The sequence below is a fragment of the Peromyscus maniculatus genome, chromosome 21 (genome assembly GCF_049852395.1).
Source record: "Peromyscus maniculatus bairdii isolate BWxNUB_F1_BW_parent chromosome 21, HU_Pman_BW_mat_3.1, whole genome shotgun sequence".
Taxonomy (NCBI): Eukaryota; Metazoa; Chordata; class Mammalia; order Rodentia; family Cricetidae; genus Peromyscus; species Peromyscus maniculatus.
Genome location: NC_134872.1, coordinates 14,049,231 through 14,071,783, shown reverse-complemented (window position 1 = coordinate 14,071,783; position 22,553 = coordinate 14,049,231). Strand labels below are relative to the sequence as shown.

The 22,553-nt window shown below is 55.2% G+C and overlaps 2 protein-coding genes across 4 annotated transcripts in view; one reads left to right on the top strand and one right to left on the bottom strand.

Annotated features, from left to right (window-relative positions):
- Rsph14 (radial spoke head 14 homolog) overlaps positions 1–22,553 on the bottom strand; it is a 79,576-nt gene that overhangs the window by 33,526 nt on the left and 23,497 nt on the right. The window lies entirely within an intron of this gene.
- Positions 1–22,553, top strand: part of Gnaz (G protein subunit alpha z) — a 52,691-nt gene that overhangs the window by 24,211 nt on the left and 5,927 nt on the right. Inside the window, exons 2-3 of one of the 3 annotated variants that reach the window (XM_042266702.2) lie at positions 291–1,569; positions 2,931–3,062. In XM_042266702.2, the coding sequence (XP_042122636.1) occupies positions 847–1,569; positions 2,931–3,062 (855 nt within the window). In that variant the 5' untranslated portion in view covers positions 291–846. Of the gene's footprint in view, positions 1–290; positions 1,570–2,930; positions 3,084–22,553 lie in introns of all 3 variants that reach the window. The other 2 variants (XM_015997770.3, XM_006979070.4) reach the window with 2 other exon arrangements.

The window sequence follows — 22,553 nt, the reverse complement described above, 5'->3', positions numbered from 1 at the left end:
GGGTGGGGGTGGGGTAGTGGGCAGCAGGCAGGAGCTTTGCACAGCTCACGCCTGTCCACCCTGCACCTGGCGTCAAGCAGATCGGCCGAGTGGAAGGCATTGGCCAGGCATGTTTGTTTTGCTGTGGGTTGGGCACCGACCCTGAAGCACTTAAGGGGCTGGGAAGTTGATGAACCAACCGTTGTGGTGTTTCCTGAGGCCCGGCAGCGGCGGCTGATCCCTTTCCCCCTGTCCAGCCTGAGGTGGGCCCGGGGAAGGTAGCTCACGCTGTTCTTTTTTTTTTTCGTTAGGTGGTGAAGGGCCGGATGCAAGGCAGGGAGCCAGAGCAGCCTGAGGCAGGGGGGCCTCAGGGAGCGCTGGGCCCTCCAGCCGTGCTTAGAAGCATCAGCATCATCGCCACAGCAACCAGCGACCAGACAGCAGTAGCCTGGGCAGACACTGCCTAGGCAGGCAGACGCAAGCGGACAGCTTTCCTACCGTGGCAGAGTACAGGGAATGACTACGGCAAATCAGGCCACACTGCTGAACAGGGAGGTGGAGTGTCACTAGAGGGGAGGGTGTGGTCTCTGCCCCGCCGCACTGAGCGCCATGCCCGCAGGAGAAGAGCCACTGGGGCAGGGATTGCAGTGTGACATGACGGCCTTGCCCCAAAGCCAGTGCTGAGCACCCACCCCCAGGTCAGCCCGCCGCCGTCTCCCCGACGAGAGTCCGCCTGTGACACCAGCCCACACATTTCAGCATCCCTCACTGTGACCATCCTGTCTGTCGGGCAAAAAGGGGGGAGAGGCACCCATCCTGTGTTCTGTATCAGGGGGGCCCCCCCACCCCACCCGCTGCTGCCGGACCATGGGATGTCGGCAAAGCTCGGAGGAAAAAGAGGCAGCGCGGCGGTCCCGGAGAATTGACCGCCACCTGCGCTCCGAGAGCCAGCGGCAGCGCCGGGAGATCAAACTCCTCCTGCTGGGCACCAGCAACTCGGGCAAGAGCACCATCGTCAAGCAGATGAAGATCATCCACAGCGGCGGCTTCAACCTGGACGCGTGCAAGGAGTACAAGCCCCTCATCATCTACAACGCCATCGACTCGCTGACCCGCATCATCCGGGCCCTGGCCGCCCTTAAGATTGATTTCCACAACCCCGACCGTGCCTATGACGCGGTGCAGCTCTTCGCGCTGACCGGCCCGGCCGAGAGCAAGGGCGAGATCACGCCCGAGCTGCTGGGGGTCATGCGACGGCTGTGGGCCGACCCGGGGGCCCAGGCCTGCTTCGGGCGCTCCAGCGAGTACCACCTGGAGGACAATGCCGCCTACTACCTGAATGACCTGGAGCGCATCGCGGCACCTGACTACATCCCCACGGTGGAGGACATCCTCCGCTCCCGGGACATGACCACGGGCATTGTGGAGAACAAGTTCACCTTCAAGGAGCTCACCTTCAAGATGGTGGACGTGGGCGGGCAGAGGTCAGAGCGCAAGAAGTGGATCCACTGCTTTGAAGGCGTCACGGCCATCATATTCTGTGTGGAGCTCAGTGGCTATGACCTGAAGCTCTATGAGGACAACCAGACGGTGAGTAGAAGCCTAGGTTCCTACCGTTTGTTCCTGGGAAACAGGTGGGCTCGTGAGAGCCGAGAGAGGCAACTGGTACTGAGCCTTCACCTAGCCACACGGAGCCTTTAGCGGTTCCCTGAGATGGGGTGAGCGTGCCCCTTGTTCTGTGCTCAGGGGAGTGTGCACGGTGAGTTCACAGATGCCACAGGGCCTCCCTCGGGGGGCACCTCTGTCAAGCTGTGAACCCCAGTGGGCAGGGCCACACTAGCACCCCATGACGCCTCCAGCCCAAGGGACATCACTGTGGCCTCGGTGGCTCTGCTCAGACCCCTTCCAGATGACCCCACACCCCTAGGCGCCACTGAGCTCACCAGGCAGGGCCCCCACCTTTATCGGTGTAGCGCCTGGTCCCACTGCCCAGGTTTCCAGGTCACCCTGGCCCCAGTTGGGTGACTAGATTGTGCTGGGGACATGGAAGGCAAGGCCTGTCTCGGAGTCACTGGTGGGCCCAGTGGCAGCATAGCAAACCCATTAAAGCTCCTACCAGCACTACCTAACATGGAGATCCTGAGAACAGCAACACCCCCCCCACCCCACCCCCCCACCCCCCGACCCCGTGATTCCATCTTGATCCGGAGAGGCTAGCGGTGATCTGGTTAAGAAGGGTTAAATCCAAGGTGCCAGGACCCGGCCTTGGACTTAGTGGATAGGCTGGCTGCAGGGCCTCGTTGATGTTCTTTGAATCCCTTGTCCCAGGCTTAAAACCGGTGTGTGAGAAGGGCTACCTACCAGAGAAGCAACCTGAAGGAGACCTAGATCCAGTGGTTAGCTGGTAGAGCTGGGGTGGGGGGGAGCAGCGGGGGAGGAGGGCTTCTGAGGAAACAGGGAAGCCAACGTAGGCCTTTTGCATGGAGAGGGTAGCCAGCACGCTCAGCTCCAACTGAGGCAGAAGGCTAGATGCCCAAGCTGCCTACACTCTCCCCCAGGAGTAGCAGGAGTGGAAGCCTGATAGACAAATGATCGCAGGCGGCTGCCCTGGGGCTCTCTTCCTCAGCAGAACCATTGTACCAGACAGAAACACTAAACAAAGACCCCAGCGTCTCCCTTTACAGCCCCTAAGAATCTGTGTGAGGTTGTGGATTCCTGGAGCTGTGGTACCTGGGAGGGGGGGTAGTGATGCCCGTGAGGAATCCGTGAACGTGTCACCTCCACCACGCTGTGAGGCAAGGGTCCGGCCTCTCCACTTCGGAACGCTGGTCTCCAGCCAGGGTCAGTGGCAAGGATGGGGCGCCTTCTTTCGTCTGGGCTTGTTGAGGCAAGTGATGACTATTCTCGGGGTTCATCCAAGGACTCTAACTTTGGGCCTGTGTCCCCCAAAGGTGTTTGTGGAAGGAGGAAGGCTCTGGCCACAGCTCTGGATGCCTGAGTGTTCTGGACATAGAGCCTGTAGCCTGACCGATGGCCATGAAGACAGAAGGCAGGGCTCTCTTCCCCTCCCCTCCAGCATCCAGGTACCCTGGGAACCGTGCCAGGTACTGATACTATCCCCGATGAGTGAGGTGATGAGCGGCAGGTGTAGGTGACCCCGTTGCCACCTGTGGTCTACTTTGTGTCCAGGCTGTATCTGTCTTACGAGTGAGCCATCTTCGGGGTTTTCGCCCGTCCAATGTTTCCGGCCGTTTCCCACTCCAGCAATGTGTGTGGTTCTAACTAGAAGTGGCATCCTCACAGAGGAGAGAGACATTACCTGCGGTCAGAGTTTGGGGTTGACCCAGATGTCAGGCAAAGTGTAGTGCCCCGGGGGGTTGGTCGTGGGAACAGTATGATGGAGGGTTGGCCAGCCACGCTGTAGCTGCCAATCACAGAGGTTCATCTCCAGCAAAGCTTCACTGAATGCCTTCCCTGGCCATAGCCTGCAGCCTGTCCCCTCCTCACTGAGCGCTTTGTCACAGTGCGGCTCGGTGCTCCCGTGTAAGCAGGGCGCTCCTGGGGCTAGGCCCTGGGAGGACTGAGTGGAGCTCCGTGGTGTCTTACCTCTGGCCCCCTTTCAGGCCCATCCCTGTGGGGCGTCCCGTGAGGCCCATGCTCACCTCTTGCAGAAACCAGGCTGAGTCTACCAGGGCATCTCCCGAAGGGAGGGCTTTGCGGCTGAGCCTACGCACACCATACGTTATTTATTCTCATTCATTTTCTCCCTCTCCCCTTCACCGCCCTCCATCTCTCACCCTCTCCTCTTACCTCCCCCCCCCAGTCCCTTATGCTCCCCCCTTCTCTCTCCCTCTCTCTTCTTCTCTCCTTCCCCTCTCTCTCATCCCCATGGGCCCCGAGGAAGTAGCGTTGTTCACCAGAAAAGGAAATTCTTGATGGCAAACCCTAGCAAAGCTGGAAATTCACTGGATTCCAAATGGCTCTGACCTTTCATGCTCCACCAGTAATATCTGACGATAGAAAACAAACAGGCTGCTGAGGAAAGACAATACCCTCCTCTGATCCCTCCCCTCCCCCACTGCCTTGGCTGTGCCAACAGGGAGCACCTCTCACCTCTCCTTCCAGCCAGATGCTGAGACCCGGCTGCCACTGGCTGCTTCCTCCCCCTCCTGGAATGCCCTCAAAGTCCCAGCCCCAGCAAGGACTCAGCCAAGATCAGACCACACCACCTTTGCAAAAGCTCAATGAAGTTTGGGGGGGCCTGTGCCAAGACTTGTGTACATGGCTCCTCAGGGCTCTCCTTTCCTGCTCAGCTCCAAGGTCCTCTCGCCTTTCCTCTCCTAGAGCTGGTGGTACCCCCTCCCATCCCCATGCCTGGAGAAGGAGCCATTGCCCCACCCCCATCCCCCAGCCCGCCTGCTGGTTTCTGCGTCAGCGTGTTGCCAAGGAGAGCTTCAGCATCTCCAGGCTCTGGGCGCTCCAGGGCGGCAGTGAGCACAGGGCAGCGCCTTGGAGGTGCGGGTTTCCAGGACATCCATGGAGTGTGGCAGCAGGCACATACGAGGAGCCATGCCATGTGTGTCCGTGATTCATACACTCTCCAGGATTTGACAGGTCTTTACTGAGACTCCAACCTCCCAGGAACCTTAACAGGCAGCTACAGACTCCAAACCCAGGTGGGCTTCCAGTGCCGTGTGGCATACTCCCAGACGCCACCAGAGGCTGAGCACATCCCAGGGACATATGGGGATTTCTCTTGTACGCCACCCCCACCCCCCCGACTGATCTTAGGAGCCAGCAGCGCTTGACTGACTGCCCACCCGCTTCACAACCTCCCATCTGAGGATGTTCACTGAGCCAGCTTCCAGGGCTCACACAGACACAGGGTGGAGGCTTTGGTCCTCCTCAGATGACAGACGCAGGTCACCCGGTGGCCACGGGAGGATTGTGAGCCCGGAATAAAACAGCCCTGGCAGCCCACGTGGAACCAGGACCATGGCTGTGACCTGTAGGAGCCCTCAGGTCAGGACCCCAGGTCTTGGGGAAGCACAGGGAAGCAGACAGCTGCCATCTAGCCTCTCCCTGTGCGGATCAGCTGATGGACACTGGAAGCCACTTAATGGTAGAGAGACACTTCAGAAGGGACAGATGAAAAGGCGTAGCTGTAAAGTGCCAGATGTCCTCATCTTGAAACCCACAGAGAGATCACCACCCTGAGTCCCATAGTGGCCTGCTGTGCTGGTGCAAGGCCTGATTGGGGTGGGGGTGGGGCACTAGAACTACAAGTGAACATTAGCCAACTTCTGATAGCGCAGACTTGATTGGCACACGAGGGGCAGTCTTACACAGCGACGACTTGATTCTTGCCGGCCCTTACACTGCCGGGGATACCTGCCCCCCTTTTCCAGAGCTAGCAAGGCGATAGTTACCCCCATTTGCTTTCTACCGGGGATCAGTGGTGGCCATTTGAGCCCCGCAAGTTCAGCCGAGCTTGGGCAGGACTCACACCGCAGGGCGGCCTCAGGCTCACCCGGCAGAATCGAGGAGACCAGCCAGATGCAGACTTTGGGCGGAAGTGCAAGTTCTGCAGGTCGGGGGTTCTACAGCAGCTACCCTCCCGGCACCCACCTAGACTTAGACCCTGGTCTAGGTCCCGGGGTTCTCAGGTCAGCGGCCCCTCCCCACTTCTGGGAACATTCCAAGGGCAGCCCAGGATTCACATGACCTACTATGTTACAGCCATAGTAGGCATTCAGCGGGCACTGTGGAGTGGGTAGGAGACGGGCAGGCATGGGAAGAGCTAGAGAGCGAGGCCCCCACTTTAGCTTGCCTGAGGGAGACCCCATGGGTGCTGCTCCCTAATGGGTGCCCCAAAGGAAGGGAAGCATCTACGAGACTGTCCTGAATACACAGTATGGACCTGCCACTGTGTTTTAAAGCCGCCATGTGCTTGATTGTGTGTACGCTGAAAGGAGGCTTGTTCAGTTTCTTTTTGATGGATTTAAGTCATGTGTAGTCGCTCACAACCTGTGATCTGAGCTCTCGGGAAGCTGAGGCAGGAGGATTATCTTGAGTTCAGGGCCTGCCTGGGTTCTAACATGAAGTCCTGTCTCAAATTTTTTTTTAATTTTATTTTATGTGTATGAGTGTTTTGCCTAGGTGTGTGTGTGTGTGTGTGTGTGTGTGTGTGTATGTGTGTGTATATCATATGTGTGCCTGGTACTGTCAGAGGTCAGAGTAGGGGCCAGATCCCCTGGCACTGAAGTTAGAGATGGTTGTGAGCCACCATATGGGTGCTGGGAACTGAACCTGGGTTCTCTGTAAGAGCAGCAAGTGTTCTTCATCATTGAACCCCTCAAAATGAAATGTTTTAAGGAATTTAAGCCAGAGATGGTGGCACAAGCCCTGTAAGCCTAGCACTCAAGAGACTAAAGCAGGGTTACAAGGTAAAGGCCAACCTGGAAAAAAATTTTAAATATCTCATTAAAAATGAGGTATTGAACAGGGCGTGGTGGCACACACCTTTAATCCCAGCACTCAGGAAGCAGAGGCAGGCAGATCTCTGTGAGTTGGGGGCCAGCCTGGTCTATATAGAGAGATCAAAAAAAAAAAAAGTATTATTGAGAGGTCTGCAGGGTGCGTACAGTAAGCCAGGGATGAGGGAGCAGGTCACATCTGGTCCCAGGAAGGAGCTCCAAATGGGAAACAGCTGGATATGGATGATGTTCCTCTCCTAGCATACACAGACTAGATTGGAAGGGACCTTACAGGTTACTTAACGTCCTTAGCCAGGCAGTGCTCCGAATGTTTCGGAGTATCTGCTTCCCATGTCCCAGAGTAACTCGAGAGGAAAGATTGATGTCGGCCTCGCCTTCCAGAGTGTACAGTCCACCGTCACACGGGTGGTGGCTAAGGCAGCAGGTACCTGCAGAGGAGCTTGTTCACACCTTGGCAGATCCCACCTTTGGGGCCTGCCCGCCAGCCACCAACTTCCGCTGGTTAAACCATCATCCGAACGGTTCCACAACCTCATGAGGGAGCAGCGCCGCGGGGCGTCGAGTGTCACAGCGCGCATGCCTGTGAGACATTTCACGCTCGAGCCATAGCCCTCCCCTCTCAGCCCCACATCACATGCGAGACTCCAGTGACCATCTAGGCTGACCTGCTTGCTCCCCAACAGCCAGCAGCAGGAACTGGGAGGATCCTCAGTACAGTATGTCCCCACTCTGCTTCCCTCTCCTGACCCAGTTAAGGACACGGCTCCAACAGTGGTGTCTAGCGTTTAGAATCATATGCCAAGAGAGGCTTGTGGACTCCCTGCATTTTGTTTATGATGTCCACAAATCGTGACCCTCGGATGACGGAGACCAGGACTCAGACCTTGTGGGGTAGCGTGGCAGAGGGGCTTGGGTCTCAAGGACTGGGGGGGCCCCCCCAGACGGCACAGCCCTGAGAGGCAGCAGAAAGCGCCAGGGTGAAGTAGATCCATAGTAGTGAGCAGGACTCAGCTGTCCAGACTATCTCCTGGGCAGTGAGCGGATAGAGTTTGCTCTCCCAGGACCCTAGGCTTCACCTGAGCCTCAGGAGTATGCCATCTTCAGCCTGTGATGGGGAGAGGGGGAGAAAATGGAGAAACCCCCCCCCTGGCGGCATGAAGCCTTTGGGCTTGCCCCCTGGCTTGTGCTGAGACCTTCCAGCTGCTCTCGGGGAGACAGACATAAGCTACAAACACTCCTGTCTCCGTCTCATGGCCCTCTTTCCCTGTCGTACCGGGTGCTTCCAAGGACAGGGCCACCCTGTCAGTCCCCTTGGTACAGTGCCTTTGGCTCTTGGTAAGTCCTTAGCAGGCCGGGGGCCCTGGGTTTGGGACTTGTTTCTCAGTACACCTCCTTGTCTCCCGCACTAGAAATAACCTGCATGGGACAGCTCTGCACTCCTAACATGGCCTTCTCATCCGTTTACCGCGCCTTCGATTTGTCCTTGTGAACTGTGTAATCCAGCTTTTTCTCCATAATGACTGATCATATGTCCTACTGGGTCACTGGAAACCACTCCAGGTGTTTCAGTCCCAGGATGCCAGCTCTATCATCCCATCATTTCTACCATAGGGACCCTCATATACCTTTACAGAACACGCAGAGAGACAAGCACTGTGGTCTTGGATCCCTGAGACTGTTGCTCACACCACAGCAGGAAGACAGCCAGCTCGTGCCTTGGTTTTGGTGGGAAGGGGCTCTTCCTTACAATTAGGCTTTTCGAGTGCTGATCAGTTTTAAGGAAGGGGGGGGCAAGCACCTGTCCCAGGTACTCACGCCTCGCAGAGGAGCAAGTCATTGACAGCCCTCTGTATCTGGCTTTCCCCAGCTTGTGAGAGTTGATACTTGATCTTCAGGAGGTTCTGAGCTGTCTCACGACGTACTGGGAGCTTCAGATCGGCCGGGTGTCAGTTCATTACATCACAGACATCGACCAGCTTTACACAGCAGTTCCATTTCCCTCCCCACACCCAGCCCGCTGTTATTTACCAACAGTCTACAGACAAGGCACTCTCGTGGGCAGAGCCTGCTGGGGCCAGGCTCAGCGGATGATGAATTAGAGGATGCATGTTTTTGAAGCACAGAGCCGTGTGTGCTTGCCCGCACCCTCTCCCCCCCCCCCCCCCCCCCCCGTGGTCCCTTGGAGACTTCCCCCGACCCACTGGCCACATACCATTTCCACTGACCATTATCCTGCTGAAGAAGCGTCATTTGCCGGAGCATCATCAATGCCTTGCCTGGCCCTCGCTGCTGCTCTCTTTTCACAGACTTGAGAGAACTCTGCTGCATAGAGAAACAGCTCTAGAACTGACTGCTGCTCTCTCTCTGTAAGCTAACCTGAGACCTGTGGGCTCTCCTCCATCCCAGAGAGAGCCAAATCCTGTGGCATCATTCAGGAAAGTAGCCACCTAGAATGTGCAGGCCCCCAGCCCAGTGAGCTCACAACGTAGGGACATGGCAGTCATCATGTTCCTCCTCTCCTGAGTGGCCAGGAGATGGCATTAAGGAGCCCCCTGAGAGGGTCTGTGGAAACCTCTGGAACAGCTGCCTTGGGCTGGAGAAGTCAGGAGGGGTCCCTTCCGCCTTGGGAACAGCTTGCAGGAGAGTGTAGGGGGCCAGACATCAGCAACAGGGCCTGAACAGACTGGGACAGAGGTCAGATGGCAGTCTGACCTGGACCATGGAGAATCCAGCCCAAGAGCCGTGGGGTGGGGTGGGGTGGGGTGGGGTGGGGTGGGGTGGGGTGGGGTGGGGTGGGGTGGGGTGGGGTGGGGGCAACTGGCAAAGGAGGCAGAAACCGAGAGGCTGTTGGGGACCTGTGGGCAGCACAGTTCTGGATGGCACCCTGTACTGAGGTCAAGGAATGGTGAAGCAGGACAAAGTCCCATTGCATCTAGTCCTAGCCCTGCCGGGGGACAAGAGGTGTAGTCCAAATACACGGTGATGCAGAGCCAGGGATGGTGTGATTTCAGCCCCCGAGCTGCACACTCTCGCGGCCAGGGTGATCAACACTGCATATTCGCAGAGATGCCCTGCTCTGGCTCTGAGCTGTACCGAGAGACTCAAGGCTTCTGTCTCCTGTCCACTCCGCTGCCCTGGGCAGTGGGTAATTAATTTCCTGAGCGCATTAGTCCTGCTCATTATGTACACATCAGAACAGCTCTGGGCTTTAAGACACAGATTATTATTGTTTTAAGGGATTTGTATAATCCAAGAACTGAACAACAGTTTTCCCACTTAACAAGAAGAGACTCTAGGGTGGTGAAGGAAAGCCCTGAGCTCTCCCTGGCTTGGGGGCATGGGCTCCTGATGATCAGGGTGGGTATTAGATCTGCCACACCCAGGAGAGATCCTTGACTGGCCTTGAATGGCAGAAGAGTAGGTAAAGAATGGTCAGGACACTTAGGTCCACCTCCTGGGCAGAAAGGCTTCTGTACTGACAGGAAACAGTCCCTTCTTTGCCCCTCCATGAGGCTCTCTGGATATCTGAAGGAGACACCCTTTGTTGGTGAGGGTTTAATGATAGGCGCTCCTTCTCCCTGGGCATGCTTCTAACTGGGCAGAGGACAAATTCAGGCTAGCCAGGAGCTTTGCCTCATCCCTTGCACCCCATAGTAAGTATCTCTTCAGCTCTTGCACTGTATCTGGTTTTTTTTTTCTCTCTCTCTCTCTTTTTAATATTAAGAAATTTTCGCCGGGCGGTGGTGGCGCACGCCTTTAATCCCAGCACTCGGGAGGCAGAGCCAGGCGGATCTCTGTGAGTTCGAGGCCAGCCTGGGCTACCAAGTGAGTCCCAGGAAAGGCGCAAAGCTACACAGAGAAACCCTGTCTCGAAAAACCAAAAAAAAAAAAAAAAAAAGAAATTTTCCATTCACTTTACATACCAACCACAGATCCCCCTTCTTCCCACTCCCCAGTCTTTCCCCCTCAGCCCTTCCCTCTCCAACCCCACATTTCCCAAGTCACGGTCTCCCATGTATCTAGTTTTATTGGTAATAGAACTACTATGTGCCCAAGTCCCTGGGCCTCATGTCCTAAGGTTCTCAGACCTAGGGCCATAGCCCTGCACCGCTTTTCCTGGCCAGCTGTGCCCCTGAGAAAAGCTTGCTGTGCTCTGCAGGGTGGGCTAGATGTCCTGACCCAGCGTTCTACAACTGAATACGTGTGACTGAATCTGCTTGACGGTCCTCAAAAGCTACGAGCTCTGAACTGTGTGTCCTGCCTGGGAGAATTCTTGGCCTTCATGTTGTGTGTGGGCCAAACAAAATATTGCTCCATCTCAGGAACCCCGAAGCCTCATCCACGTCCGATCCTGCCCTTACCTGGATTACACTATGGTGGTATGAGCCTGTCCTCTCAGGGTAGGCAGTGGTGAGAAAGCAGATGGAATCTCGGGGTACCACTCAAGCAAGGCCACAGTCTAGGCAAAAGGAGCGTCCTGGGAATGATGCAGAGGCAAGCCGTGGTTTGGATGTGGCTTCCCACCCACGACAAGCGAGACCGACTAAAGCGAGAAGGTGGTGCCTGAGAGGCTCCAGGCCCAGCTCCTGCCTCTCTCTGAGCCTCACCTAGCCAACCGAAGACCGGAGGCGAGAGTCTGGCTGCAGAGTTGGATACCGCCCCTGGCTCCAGTGTAGCCTTGGCGGAGACAAGCTTACCCGACCTTTGTGACCGAAAGCGAGAAAGGTGCTTGTGGAAGATGTGGACAGAAAGCCTGTGATGGAGCGCTTCGCTCTGACATGGTCATTGCCTGCTATTATCACTCATGTCTATAGCACAGCAGGAGGCCCTGAGTGACCCAGCCTGGACTTAGCAGGGCCAAGGCCACATCCTGATGAGCACAGCCTGGACTATGGACCTGCCCTTGCCATGCACTGTGGCTGCTCTGCCCTGGGCCCTGTTGCCAGGGCATCCATGCTGTCTGCCTTCCGTAGCTTAGAGGGTCATCAGTGTCCTCTCCTGCCCCGGCCCGATTGGAGCTCTTTCCCGGGCCCACTTCTGTCCAGACCATCCCAGAATACTCTCAGCAACAGCCTTGTCAGTGGTTCATGGTGACTCCTTTGCCGTGACTGCCCGAGCCTGAGTGGTGCCCCCTGGGATTTCTCTTGCTTTCCGAAACTCTGCCAGCTCTGGAAGGATAGGGTCCCACAGTGGTTAAACTCGGGATGCACGGGATTGGAGGTAGGTTAGGTATTTGGGTACCACCCAGGACGAAGTGTTTCCTGATCTAAACAACTTGAAGGCCCAGGGTTCCTCCAGGTGAAGTGTGTGGGCTCAGGACCCTGCCGGTAAACCAGGGTGAGAACAGTGTTCAGTAACTAGGCCGAGAGTACTCAGAAGATACTGAGGTGGATGAGTATTGTCACCTGCTAAGAACCGTGGAGCACATCCACGAGAGCAGCCACATGACGTGAAGGGAGCTTTCTCTTTTCATCTGTTTGTTTGTTTGTTCAATTGCTGCTCGTGGCCTAATGACCTACTCTGCGGTTCTCAAAACACTCCAGAAGGTGGCAGCCTGCAATATAACCATGACATCCTAAGGCATGGATGGCCTTAAGTCCAAGTAAGCCTTGATCACTATCCAGAAGGCAAAGAGTCATCAGCATTGGCCCAGCTACCTTTCCTAACCACTGAGGCCCAGAGAGAAAACAAAACAGATAGCCCAGGAGTTCTTAGTGTGTTGCCTCTCCAGGGATGACAGACCCTGCCACAGTAAACACTGGGAGGTGACCGTACCTTTCATCAGAATTCCTGCACAACCTGGTTACTCTGCCTATGTGTGCACTAAATCGTTGGCCAAGAACGCGGAGGTTGTAATCAGGAGAAGCAGGAAACCTTGTCCTTAGTCCTTCATCCTGCTGTGTGCTCTGGCCCTTCCTCCAAAGAGACAGTATTAAAGCTGAGGTCTCCTAAAGGAGTGTGGGAGCCAGAGGGGTCAAGGACGCCATGGGAAGGCTCACACAATCAACTAACCTAGACTCATAGGAGCTCACAGAGGCTGAACCAACAACCAGGGAGCCTGCGTGGGACTGACCTAGGCACTCTGCATAGATGTTACAGTTGTGTAGCTTGGTCCTCTTGTGGGACTCCTAACAGTGGGAACAGGGGCTGTCTCCGACTCTTTTGCTGGCTTTTTGGATCCTACTCCTCATGCGGGGTCACCTTGCCCAGCCTTAATACACAGGGAGGTGCTTAGTCTTACTGTAACTTGATAAGCCATGCTTTGTGATATCCATGGGAGACCTGCCCTTTCCTGGATGGAGATGGAAGAGGAGGGGATTGGGATGTTGGGGGGGGGGATGGAGGAGGGGGACTTGGAGGGAGGATGGGGGAGGCTGAGGCCAGGATGTAAAATAGATGAATTAAGAAAAGTAAATAAGTTCAAGTCTCCTGCCAACTCATTGTCCCTAGAGCTGGGCAGCTGCTGTATTCAGGGCAGGATCGTAGACTTTTCCTCAGTCAAGAGCAAATATCCCAGGCTCCAGGCCTTGTACTGGTCTTACCAGAGACCCAGAGAGTAAGTTACATCTGGCTTCTGTGACTGCCATGTGCATTCTGCTCAAAGAAGCTCTGCCACCTTAACTGGAGTTTAGACAGAGCAGAGCTTGCTACAGCATCCCCCTCCCCCAGTATTCTGCAGGTGACATCAGGTGACCTAAGTACTCTTTCTTTTCTTAGAAAGGATGAGCATTGCTGAAATCCATCCTATAGGCCATAAGCAGACATTTCCCCCACTGGGATCTCTATCCCCAGTTTTTCTTGTTCAGTAGGAATGGCCCAGTCCTACTGAGAAGGATTTCACAAGCTTTGGTGCCTACAGGGGTGGGGGTTGGGAGGGGTGGGAGACTCTCTGCTGCTAAGCATGTACCTGCTGAACCGTCCAGGAGATGTGTTGAGCTGTAAGTCCCAGGTGTCCTCTGGAGAAATAGCAGGAGGGGCCTCATGCACTAGTTTGCTTCACGGGCCTGCATCTGTATTGACAGTCCCCAGTCTGTAAGATCCTTGCTTCCTGGTGTCCATTAACTAACTTCCTGTTGGTGACGGGCATTCCCCCACCCCCAGCCCCGTGCTTCTGGCCTGCCGGGCATGGACAGTGGAACAGGACTTGGTGCTCCAGCTCCTCTGGGAGTAAATGTGCCTCGCATCCTGTCAGAGTTTTCTGTTCCAGACCTAGGAGTCTTAGAACATCCCTAAATCACAACCTCTGGGTTATCTAGGATGGTTATATGATGCCCATTGCCCATGTCATACTGTGGGATTCTTCCTCCCCTGGGACTTGAACCAACACCTGTCAAGGCAGAAAGAGTCACCAGGCCCTGAGAACTTGTCTGTCATTGGTTCTGAGATCCATTAAAAACAAAAGGCAGAGAGTAGGGTGACTTGTGGGGTACTAGGCCTACTGCTGAGAGGCCACTGACTAAACAGGGCACTGTCCGATGGCTGTGTTCATACCCCTAGAGAGCTCTATCAGGTAAGTTAAAAAACAAACAAAAACAGTCAGGTACTGTAGGCATCTCCCTCGAGCTAACCCTGGAGTCTGAGGGTTGGTAGGACTGTAGCCTGGCAGTCATCCTAGTGTGTCATGTGGCCACCTGGGTCCATCTGGATGGCCCAGGTCCAGGCTGACCCAGCAGTACAACTCTGACCTCCCAAGCCCCTCATCCAACTCCTCGGTATCTAGGGCAGTTCACGTGGAACGTCGTGGGCTCCGAGCTCTCCATGCAGAAGGATGTGCAGAGAGATCTGCGGGGTTGTGTTACTGGGGACAAAATAAATAGAAACAGAAGGGCAGGAGCCATGAGCAGATGGCACAGAGCCTGCCCAGGTCGTATACCCGGGCACCTGCTCCTGCAGCCTGTGAGCCCCTAGCCCAGCCAGGGGTGGCCCCCACCACACAGATACAGACACTTGGGTTCCAAGTGCAGATATTTCCCTGGTTGCAAAGTCGGGGGCCTCCGAATGTATAGATCCCAATGAGGATCCTTCGCTGGCCGCTCCCCAGGGACTGGGCAGGATTGGGTGGTGGCTTCTATTATTACCATTTAGGGTCACCCCAGCCCCCTCCACACTATACAGGTAAACAGGAGGTGACCAGAGACTCACCTGCTACGTGAGGCAGGAAGTAGTAGTTCCTGCTGTTCCTGGCAGGTTCAGGATGAGAGCGTCCCGTGTTATGAGAGCCTGAGGTATAGCCTTACCCATGGCCTCTTATCTTGTTTAAACAGCCTTTGCTGTTTGAAGTGGTAGGTCTGGCGTGTACTGTTTCTGTGAACAAGGCACTTGTCACTGGGCACTGGGAGGGACGTGGGTAAGCAGAGGTTGACTTCTGGACCTGCTCGGATTACACCAGCCCCGGGAAATCTCGTTTGCTGCCGAGCAGAGAGCTTCTCCCAAAGTCCTCTGTAAACTAGGTAGCTCTCCCCCAGTTTGCCTAGGTGAGGTGGTGGGGAGAGGCAGCCACTGGGAGAAGAGAAGGTAAAGGGGACTGGATGAGAACAGACCCGAGGAAAGGAAAGCTGGAGGACACTAGACATCCAGAATGTCTGACATTACAAGCTGTAGTCACCCTCACTGCTAACCCTCCTGTACCACGGGACCAAAGTGGCTCCTGTGGGTTCAGGGCTCTCTGCCTGCAAGTGGGGGCTGCAGCTGGGCTGGGCAGCTGGTCCATACAAGTTTCCCAGCAGGATGCACAGGACATCCAGCAAGAGGGGGCAGACACAGAGTTGGGTCTTGAGCATCTGTACACAGAGCCCAGGGGATTGACCAGAGAGTGTTAATTCACAAATACAAAACCCGAGACTTCACCCGCTGAGAAGGGGGTGAAGCCAGTTCCCAGTCATTTTGGAGCTGAGTGCCTTCCCGGCCCCTTTCTGAGCATCAGAGCTATAGGGACATAAGATGAAGGCCACCTGTTACTGGGAAGCTAGGCTGCTACGGACCAGAAAAGTCCCAGATCCACTCTTTCGAGGCCTCATTTGGGTACCTGTCACCTCCCCAACACACAACCTAGATATCCTCACAGAAATGTTTGGGCTCCTCCCTGTCATCTGTATGCCATGCCCAAGAGTAGGGGCACAGACTGGACAGCCAGGCACCCAAGCTTACGTTCACCCTAACCTACCCTCACCCCTACCTCGACCCCCCACCTGCAACATAGCTGCCACTCCAGATGCCATCTGGCCCTGTCTGAAGATTGCCCCCAAGTTAAGGAGAGCAGGTCCCAAGACAGCCGGCCGGTCATGAACGTGGGCCAATGATGAGCACTGAGGAGAATATGGTCTGAACGGTGCTAAAAGCATCCCAGTGCTAAGAGGTTGAGGTTACGACCTGTAAAAACTTTAGAGGCGGGATTCAGTAGGCCAGCCAGCTGTGGGCCCTCAGAGGAAGAGCAGTGCATGCAGAAAGACATTAAAGCAGAGGCCACTTCTCGGGGAAGTGAGCACATGGAAGAGGCAGGAAATATGTTAACCAGAGATGGAAGCCTCTGGAGGATGCTCACAAGGCACACACAAGGAGGTTGATCCCCACCAAAGACTCCGATGATAGCTCAGACTCCCAAGGGGTCATGTTCACACTGCTGCCCCAGCCCAGGCCTGGTCCTCAGTGCTAGCTAGCTACGCCTAGTCGGTGTGCTACTGCCTAGCCAGCCACACTCGACATTTGTTTCCTGTCTTTTCTGGACAGCTGGTAGTGTATGTATGTGTCCTCTGAAGGACTCAGTTCTCGGAAGGTGATTTTGCTTATTGCTCCTGTCTATCCCTCAAGCAGGGACTAGCGCCTACTCTTCCAGGCCCCTCCCCATATACTACTCAAAGCCCTAAAAATGAAAGTCGAGTAGAAGCGTTCTCACAAAAGGGATACTGAACTGAATGGGAGGGACCTGAGATTAAAGGGTCTCTGCTTGGGAAGCCTGCGGCAGATCCCAAAGACAAAAATAAGGTAGCGTGAGGAGCCAAGCAAGTGGTGGGCAGGCAGAATGGGAAATAGGAGCCGTGAGCCAGGCCCCTGGAGCCGGAACCGTCGGCCAGGTTGTACCATCTGCTTCAGTACCCTGGGCACCCACGGATCTGCAAGGTCCAGGTTTGGTGAGTAGGTGAGGTGTAGGAACAGTTGGGTGGAAGTGGCCACCCTGAGGGAGTGGGCTCTGAGCCCAAGTGGGGCCCGGCACGTAGGTGGGCAGCAGCAGGCCTCCCTTAGCCCCAGCTCACCCCTTGCCCCTGCACTGCACTGGCCCGATTCTGTGCTGTCCTACAGACGGACTCCAGGGCAATCGGGCTCACTGAGTCGTTAGCCTCCCTGATCCAGTTCTCCAGGTTTTTCGGAGCAGCGTCTAACTTTGCAGGAGGAAGAAAGAGTGTGCTAACCAGACTGGACTGCAAATAAGTCCCCAGGCATCCTCTCTGTCTCCAGATACATCCCAGTTGCCCCAGGCCAATATCTGTGACCAAGCCTGAAGGTGATCCAGTCTGTACGGGACTCTCCATGGTGCAGGGTGCGGGGCTGGGCGGAGGTGGAGGTCTGCTGAGTCTATAAAATAGGAATGCCTCAAGGATCCCCACCTCGACTCCTCTCCCTGGACCTGGATCCCTGTGTCACATCAGGAAGCCTCCCCACCAGTGGATACTCCTTTAGGAGCATGTCACCAGAGGAACCTTCTATCCTAATAGTCTACTGGCCTGTTTCTCAGGCCAGAGTGAGCCCAGAGAGCTCCCTTAAAGGGATCAAGGGAAAATCAGGTCCCCCAACTCCCAGAGGCCCGCCTTCTACTACCCCCAAGTGGATATATTGGGCTAAGATGTGCAGCCTCCTCCCGTCTTTGGTCTTTATTGCTATGTGAGACGGAGGGTGGAGGCGTCCTCTCCCGTTGTCATGGAAACAGCAATCCGTCGACTGAGAGTCTGGGTGCGAAACTGAACAGAGGGAGGGGCAGCTGGCCCTGCGTGACAGCCGCTGTTACCACCTTCCAGCAGTTCAGTGCTGAGAGAGACCCAAGGGGCTACCACACGCTTGAATGTGGCCGCTGTGCCCAGTTTGCCTCGGGAGCCTCCCAGTGAGCCGCAGGGCCAGAGGCACAGCTACCTTGTCTCTGCTGTTAGGGTTAGCTAGCATTCCATCGAGGCACGGGGGGGGGGGTTAAATATACAGGCCCTGCCCACCGGGAGCCACTTCACTGAGAAGACAGGCTGGAATGGGGAAGCCAGCAGCAGCCAGTAGCTGGCACCGTCTGGGGAGAACCGAGCATCTGGCCCCTAGGCAGATGACTGATGCCTCCCCAACTGCATGCCGCTGCCAGGAAGCGGCGCCGTGATGCCTGCTTGGGTTTCAGCTGACTTCCCCTCAGTGTCTCTCGCCTCACTCCGCGTGTCTTCCAAGCTCCTTGAGGCCACCAGAGCATGGGTAGTAACCTCCCCTGTGGCTCTGAAGCGGGAGAGAGTGGCAGAACCAGCCAGCTACCAGATAGGAACGGCAGCCACAGATCCTCAGACCAGCAAGTGAGTGAACGTTCTGGACTTAGGCTAGTCTGTCCGTGCAAGGAGACCCTGGCACCTTGAAAAGTCTCAAGGGCCTGGCTGATAAGCCTGGCCTCTAAGGGGGGTGTCATGGGGCCTTGGAGATAGGTCTCAGAAGAAGTGAAGGGTTTAGTGCCCAGTCCAAGACCAACTTCTTGGAAACACAATCCAGTCCAGGTCGCTGGAGGATCCGAGATGAGTACTCCGTTTCACTAAGGCAAGAGCTGTGATCTGGGATGTAGGAGGTGACAGAGTCTCGCTGCAGACTGGTGGTGAATGAAATGTGACTCAGAACACTTGCCTGGCATGTACAGGCCCTTTCCTCCAAGAAGCCAGCAGAGTCATGCCCAACAGAAGCTTCTCAGCAACAAATATTCGGGACAGTCCCTGTAATGGTCCCAGGTCCCAACAGCAGTGAGCTGTTTCAGATCCAACCCCATCATTTCCAAACCAGAGGCTTCCAATCACAGAGCGTGGCAGACACGGGCAGTGCCTCAGTTTCTTTAACTGTGGCTATAATAAAAGACTCTCACAAGAGCCACCTACGGGAGGAAGGGTTTGGCTTACAGCTCCCAAGGGACACAGTCCACCATGGTGGGGCCATGGCAGAGAAGATGTGGCAGGCAGCAGGCAGGGAAGGTATGGGTGCCTGGAGCCCGAGGCTGGCTGGTCACATTGCGTCCACACCCAGGAAGCAAAGTGGGGATGTCGAGGGAGGCCCAGCCCTGTGATCCACTTCTTCCATCGAGGCTCCGTTTCATATGCCTTGACAGCCTTCCCAAACAGCACTCCCGGCTGGGGACCGAGTGTTCAAACACCTGAGCCGATGGGAGACGTTGCACATCCAAACCAACAAGACAGGATGTGTGGCTAGATGGGGATAAGTTTGGGCCGGGATCTTGTGCCTCTGAGACCCCGCCTAATGATGTCAGAGCCGAAACGGACTGTCCGGGGTGACATAAACTAAGCTCCACAGCCCCCTGCATTGTTGGCCACACTGGCCTCTTTGCCATAAAGTCCAGGGGTGAGGGACATTTGCACTTGCTTCCTTGAAGCCCGTCGGCAAGCTCCTCAGCCAGCTACACCACACTTCTAGTCTTCGTTGCTTGGAGAAGAAATAGACATCTTTCGCTTGCCTGGAAGACCTCCTCTTTAGAGACAAGCTGTTTTCACAGGCTCCTCCATTCTGGGGACCTACTGAGACCTGAGGGTGAGGTCGAACCACCCACTCCCTGCTAGAGAGGTTCTCTCCGTAGAACTCAGGACAGTTCAGGGAAGTGACTGGGATCTCCCCTGCCCACTGAATGCAGAGCACAGGGCTCTGGCCCTTTCCCGTTTATCTAGACAGTATAAAGAAGAAATCAGTTCTACACCAAGAGTACTGACCGGGACCGGACTTGGTCATGGTGTGGGTCAGCAGCTCCTATGGCCCTCAAGCCATACTGCCATCTAGTAGACGGCCCCTCACACTGGCACTCCCAACCAAGCCTTTCCCTCCAGTGGAAATCCCAGAAGCTTAGCCGTCACTCGGTGAAGAATACCAGTATGAAACCAGTGAGGCCCCTCCCATCCGGGCACTGCCCCCCAAGACTGGCAGTTTGTTGCTCTGACTGGGTCAGCCCTGTTAACTGCAGTCTGGTGAATGGAGCTCATTCATGACCCAGACCAGCCCCACTTGTAGGGTAAAAAGCTGAATTCATTAGTCTATGAAAAATAATCCTGGGCTTTTCTACCACAGGCTGACTTGAACTTCCCACACTGTACCAGAACTAATTTGACCTACAGGTGAGGAAAAACAGTAGCCCAGAGCAGGAGAGTCTCTGTCTCCCCCCACCCAGCTGGTCCTGACACCACATCGCCTCACAGTACCCTCACAGGCCACAACGCCCAGCTGAAATGCCCCCCTCCCCCCCCTCCCCCTGTTGCCGTGAGCCATGTGTTACTCATTTCATTCTTGCTGCTGGCAGAAATCCCAGCCACTGGCAGTTACCTGAGCCTGGGTACAGGGGCACACGAGTAGATGTTTATGCATGGCTTCCCCAAAGCAGTATGACCATGAACTAGCGGGGGCGGGGGGTACCCACCACAGGAGTATTTACACAGATGGGGGAATGGGTTGGGAAAGGATTAGTTTGGACCCGTATCTGAAGGACTGTCTACATGCAGAGGGAAGCCAGAGGAAGCTGGGGTGTGCTGGGTCCCCAAGAAGGGTTGTTGGGCATCCTGATGGGGAGAGGATCCCTGTGCAGAAAAGGCCTGTGATACCACCACTCTGGGGATAGGGGTGATTGTTTGGTGGCTTCCAAGGCAGAGATTTACCGTGTGGGGGGCCCTGGAAGTGCACAGCGCTTTCCATTAGCCACCTCCTTCCTCACTGCACTCATGGGACCTCCAGAAAAGGAGCTGTTCCTTAGGTCAGGGGATGAGAACAGCTTTGCTGCTCTTTTAACTGAGACCTTTTTTAGTGGATGGTGTTGGGGGCATTGAAGCCTTTTATTTTTCTTTAGACAGAGTCTTGCTATGTAGTCCAGGCTGGCCTCAAACCGGCAATCCCACCTCTCAAGGATTGGGGCACCTTTTCAGTTCTAAGAGGAAACTGAAGTCCAGTTAACTTGATATAGAAACAAGGTTGTTCATCTTGAGAACTGTCTGAGCTAGGTTTTCTGTTGCTGTGACGAAACACCATGACCAAAAAAGCAAGCTGGGGAGAAAAGGGTTTATTTGGCTCAGGCTTTCAGATCCTTGGAGGAAGTCAGAACAAGGAACTCAGGCAGGGCAGGAACCTGGAGGCAGGAGGTGAAGCAGAGGCCATGAAGGAGTGATGCTCACTGGTTTGCTTCCCCTGGCTTGCTCAGCCTGCTTTCTTAAAGAACCCAGGACCAGAAGTCCAGGGATGGCACCACCCGCCATGAGCTGGGCATTGCCCCGTGGATCACTAATTGAGAAAACGCCTTACAGCGGGACCTCATGGAGGCCTTTCCTCAACGGAGGCTCCCACCTCACTACTGGCTCTCGGTTGTGTCAAGCTGACACCCAGAGCCAGCCAGTTCAAGAACTTTACGGCTTTGACAGCAAAGCTGTTTGTTCTTTCACATGGAAGGAAGGCTGCAAGCCAGCCCCTGGGGCCTGTGTGGTGAGGTATCTGGCCAGGGACATCTGGGCATGTGCCAAGTGGAAGATCAAGGCCTCAGACGTAAGTGAAAGACTTGGGTCCCACATGAATTCCAGATTATGTGTGTACTCATGTTTGATTGGTTTAAAAAAAAAAAAAGTCTCATCTTTGGGAGCTGCTGACCTCAACCTCTTATCACAGGTGAAGGGGGCGTGACATTGACAAGTTGGCGTCCCGCCCAGAGTGTGACACGGGACAGAGAGTGGTGTTCGGAGTGCTAGGGCCGGCCAGTGTGGGACAGTGGATTCCAAGTGAGTGATGGGAGGTGGGAACACAGTGGGAGAATACCCATCACAAAGGTCCAGATATTATCCTTAGGAGCTTAGTCGGGATGCAGAGCGGCTACAGAAGGATGTTTTTAAAAAATGAACCCCAGACCTTGTATGCATAACCAGGGACATCTGCCACTGTGTGTCACCAGGTGTGAGGAAAGGGAACCAAATGGCTGACCTGACACAAACGCACACCGGCGGCTGGCCTCCTTGAAAAAAAAAATCATTCCAGGAGCCAGTCTTGGTTCGGCTACCATAGGTGCTGGCCCCTGGAGGCTGTACCGGGAAAGAAGACCCCTGGATTCTCGGGCCAGCATGCTTGAAGGTCCCCTCCACCCCCCTTGTAAGAAATCCAAGTGCAGGCAAGCCCCGCCCTGGGGAAAAAGAGGACATGTGGCATTGAGTACATTTAGAGCCCTCTAAACATGTCACAAATGTCCGAGATACGGCTGCAGCCCACCCTGGGGACTGCTACCTAGCCTCGGTGTGGCTGACATGGCTTGCTACAAATCACTGGTTCCCACCAGCAAGCAGTAAGATCCCCACATTCCCACATTGCACAGGCTTCTGTCAGAATCATATGCTCTGTGTTATTTATATAGACGAATGTTCAGATGAACCCCAGCCTCCTAGAAAATGTCAATTTCCATAGTGAAAGAGCCCTTCAGAGAGCTGAGTGGTTAAACCCTGGCTGGCCACATGGTAACTACTGACCATAGTATTTCCACCCTGGCTGCACCATTGGTGGCTGGAGAGGTAAAGGTAAGGGAGATGTCCTGCCAGAAGAGAATATTAGTGGTTCTTTACCGAGCTCTGGCAAGTCAATAGTAACTGTAGGGCTCAGTCCATGTGTAAAAGGAGAAAGCCTCCCCATCCCCACCTCCACCCCAGCAAGTAGGCTCTGGCTTGCTTGCTTGCAGCGCCTCAGATTCCAGGATCAAAAGAAAACACGTTATGTTGGGCTGGTGGAGTCGTTGCTTCAAGACTAGGGGTGCAGTAAAAGCCCCCCACCATACCGCACGAGAAGCAGCTATGACCCCTGACGCCAGGCAGATGTAAATGGAGAAGAGGTGGGGGATGA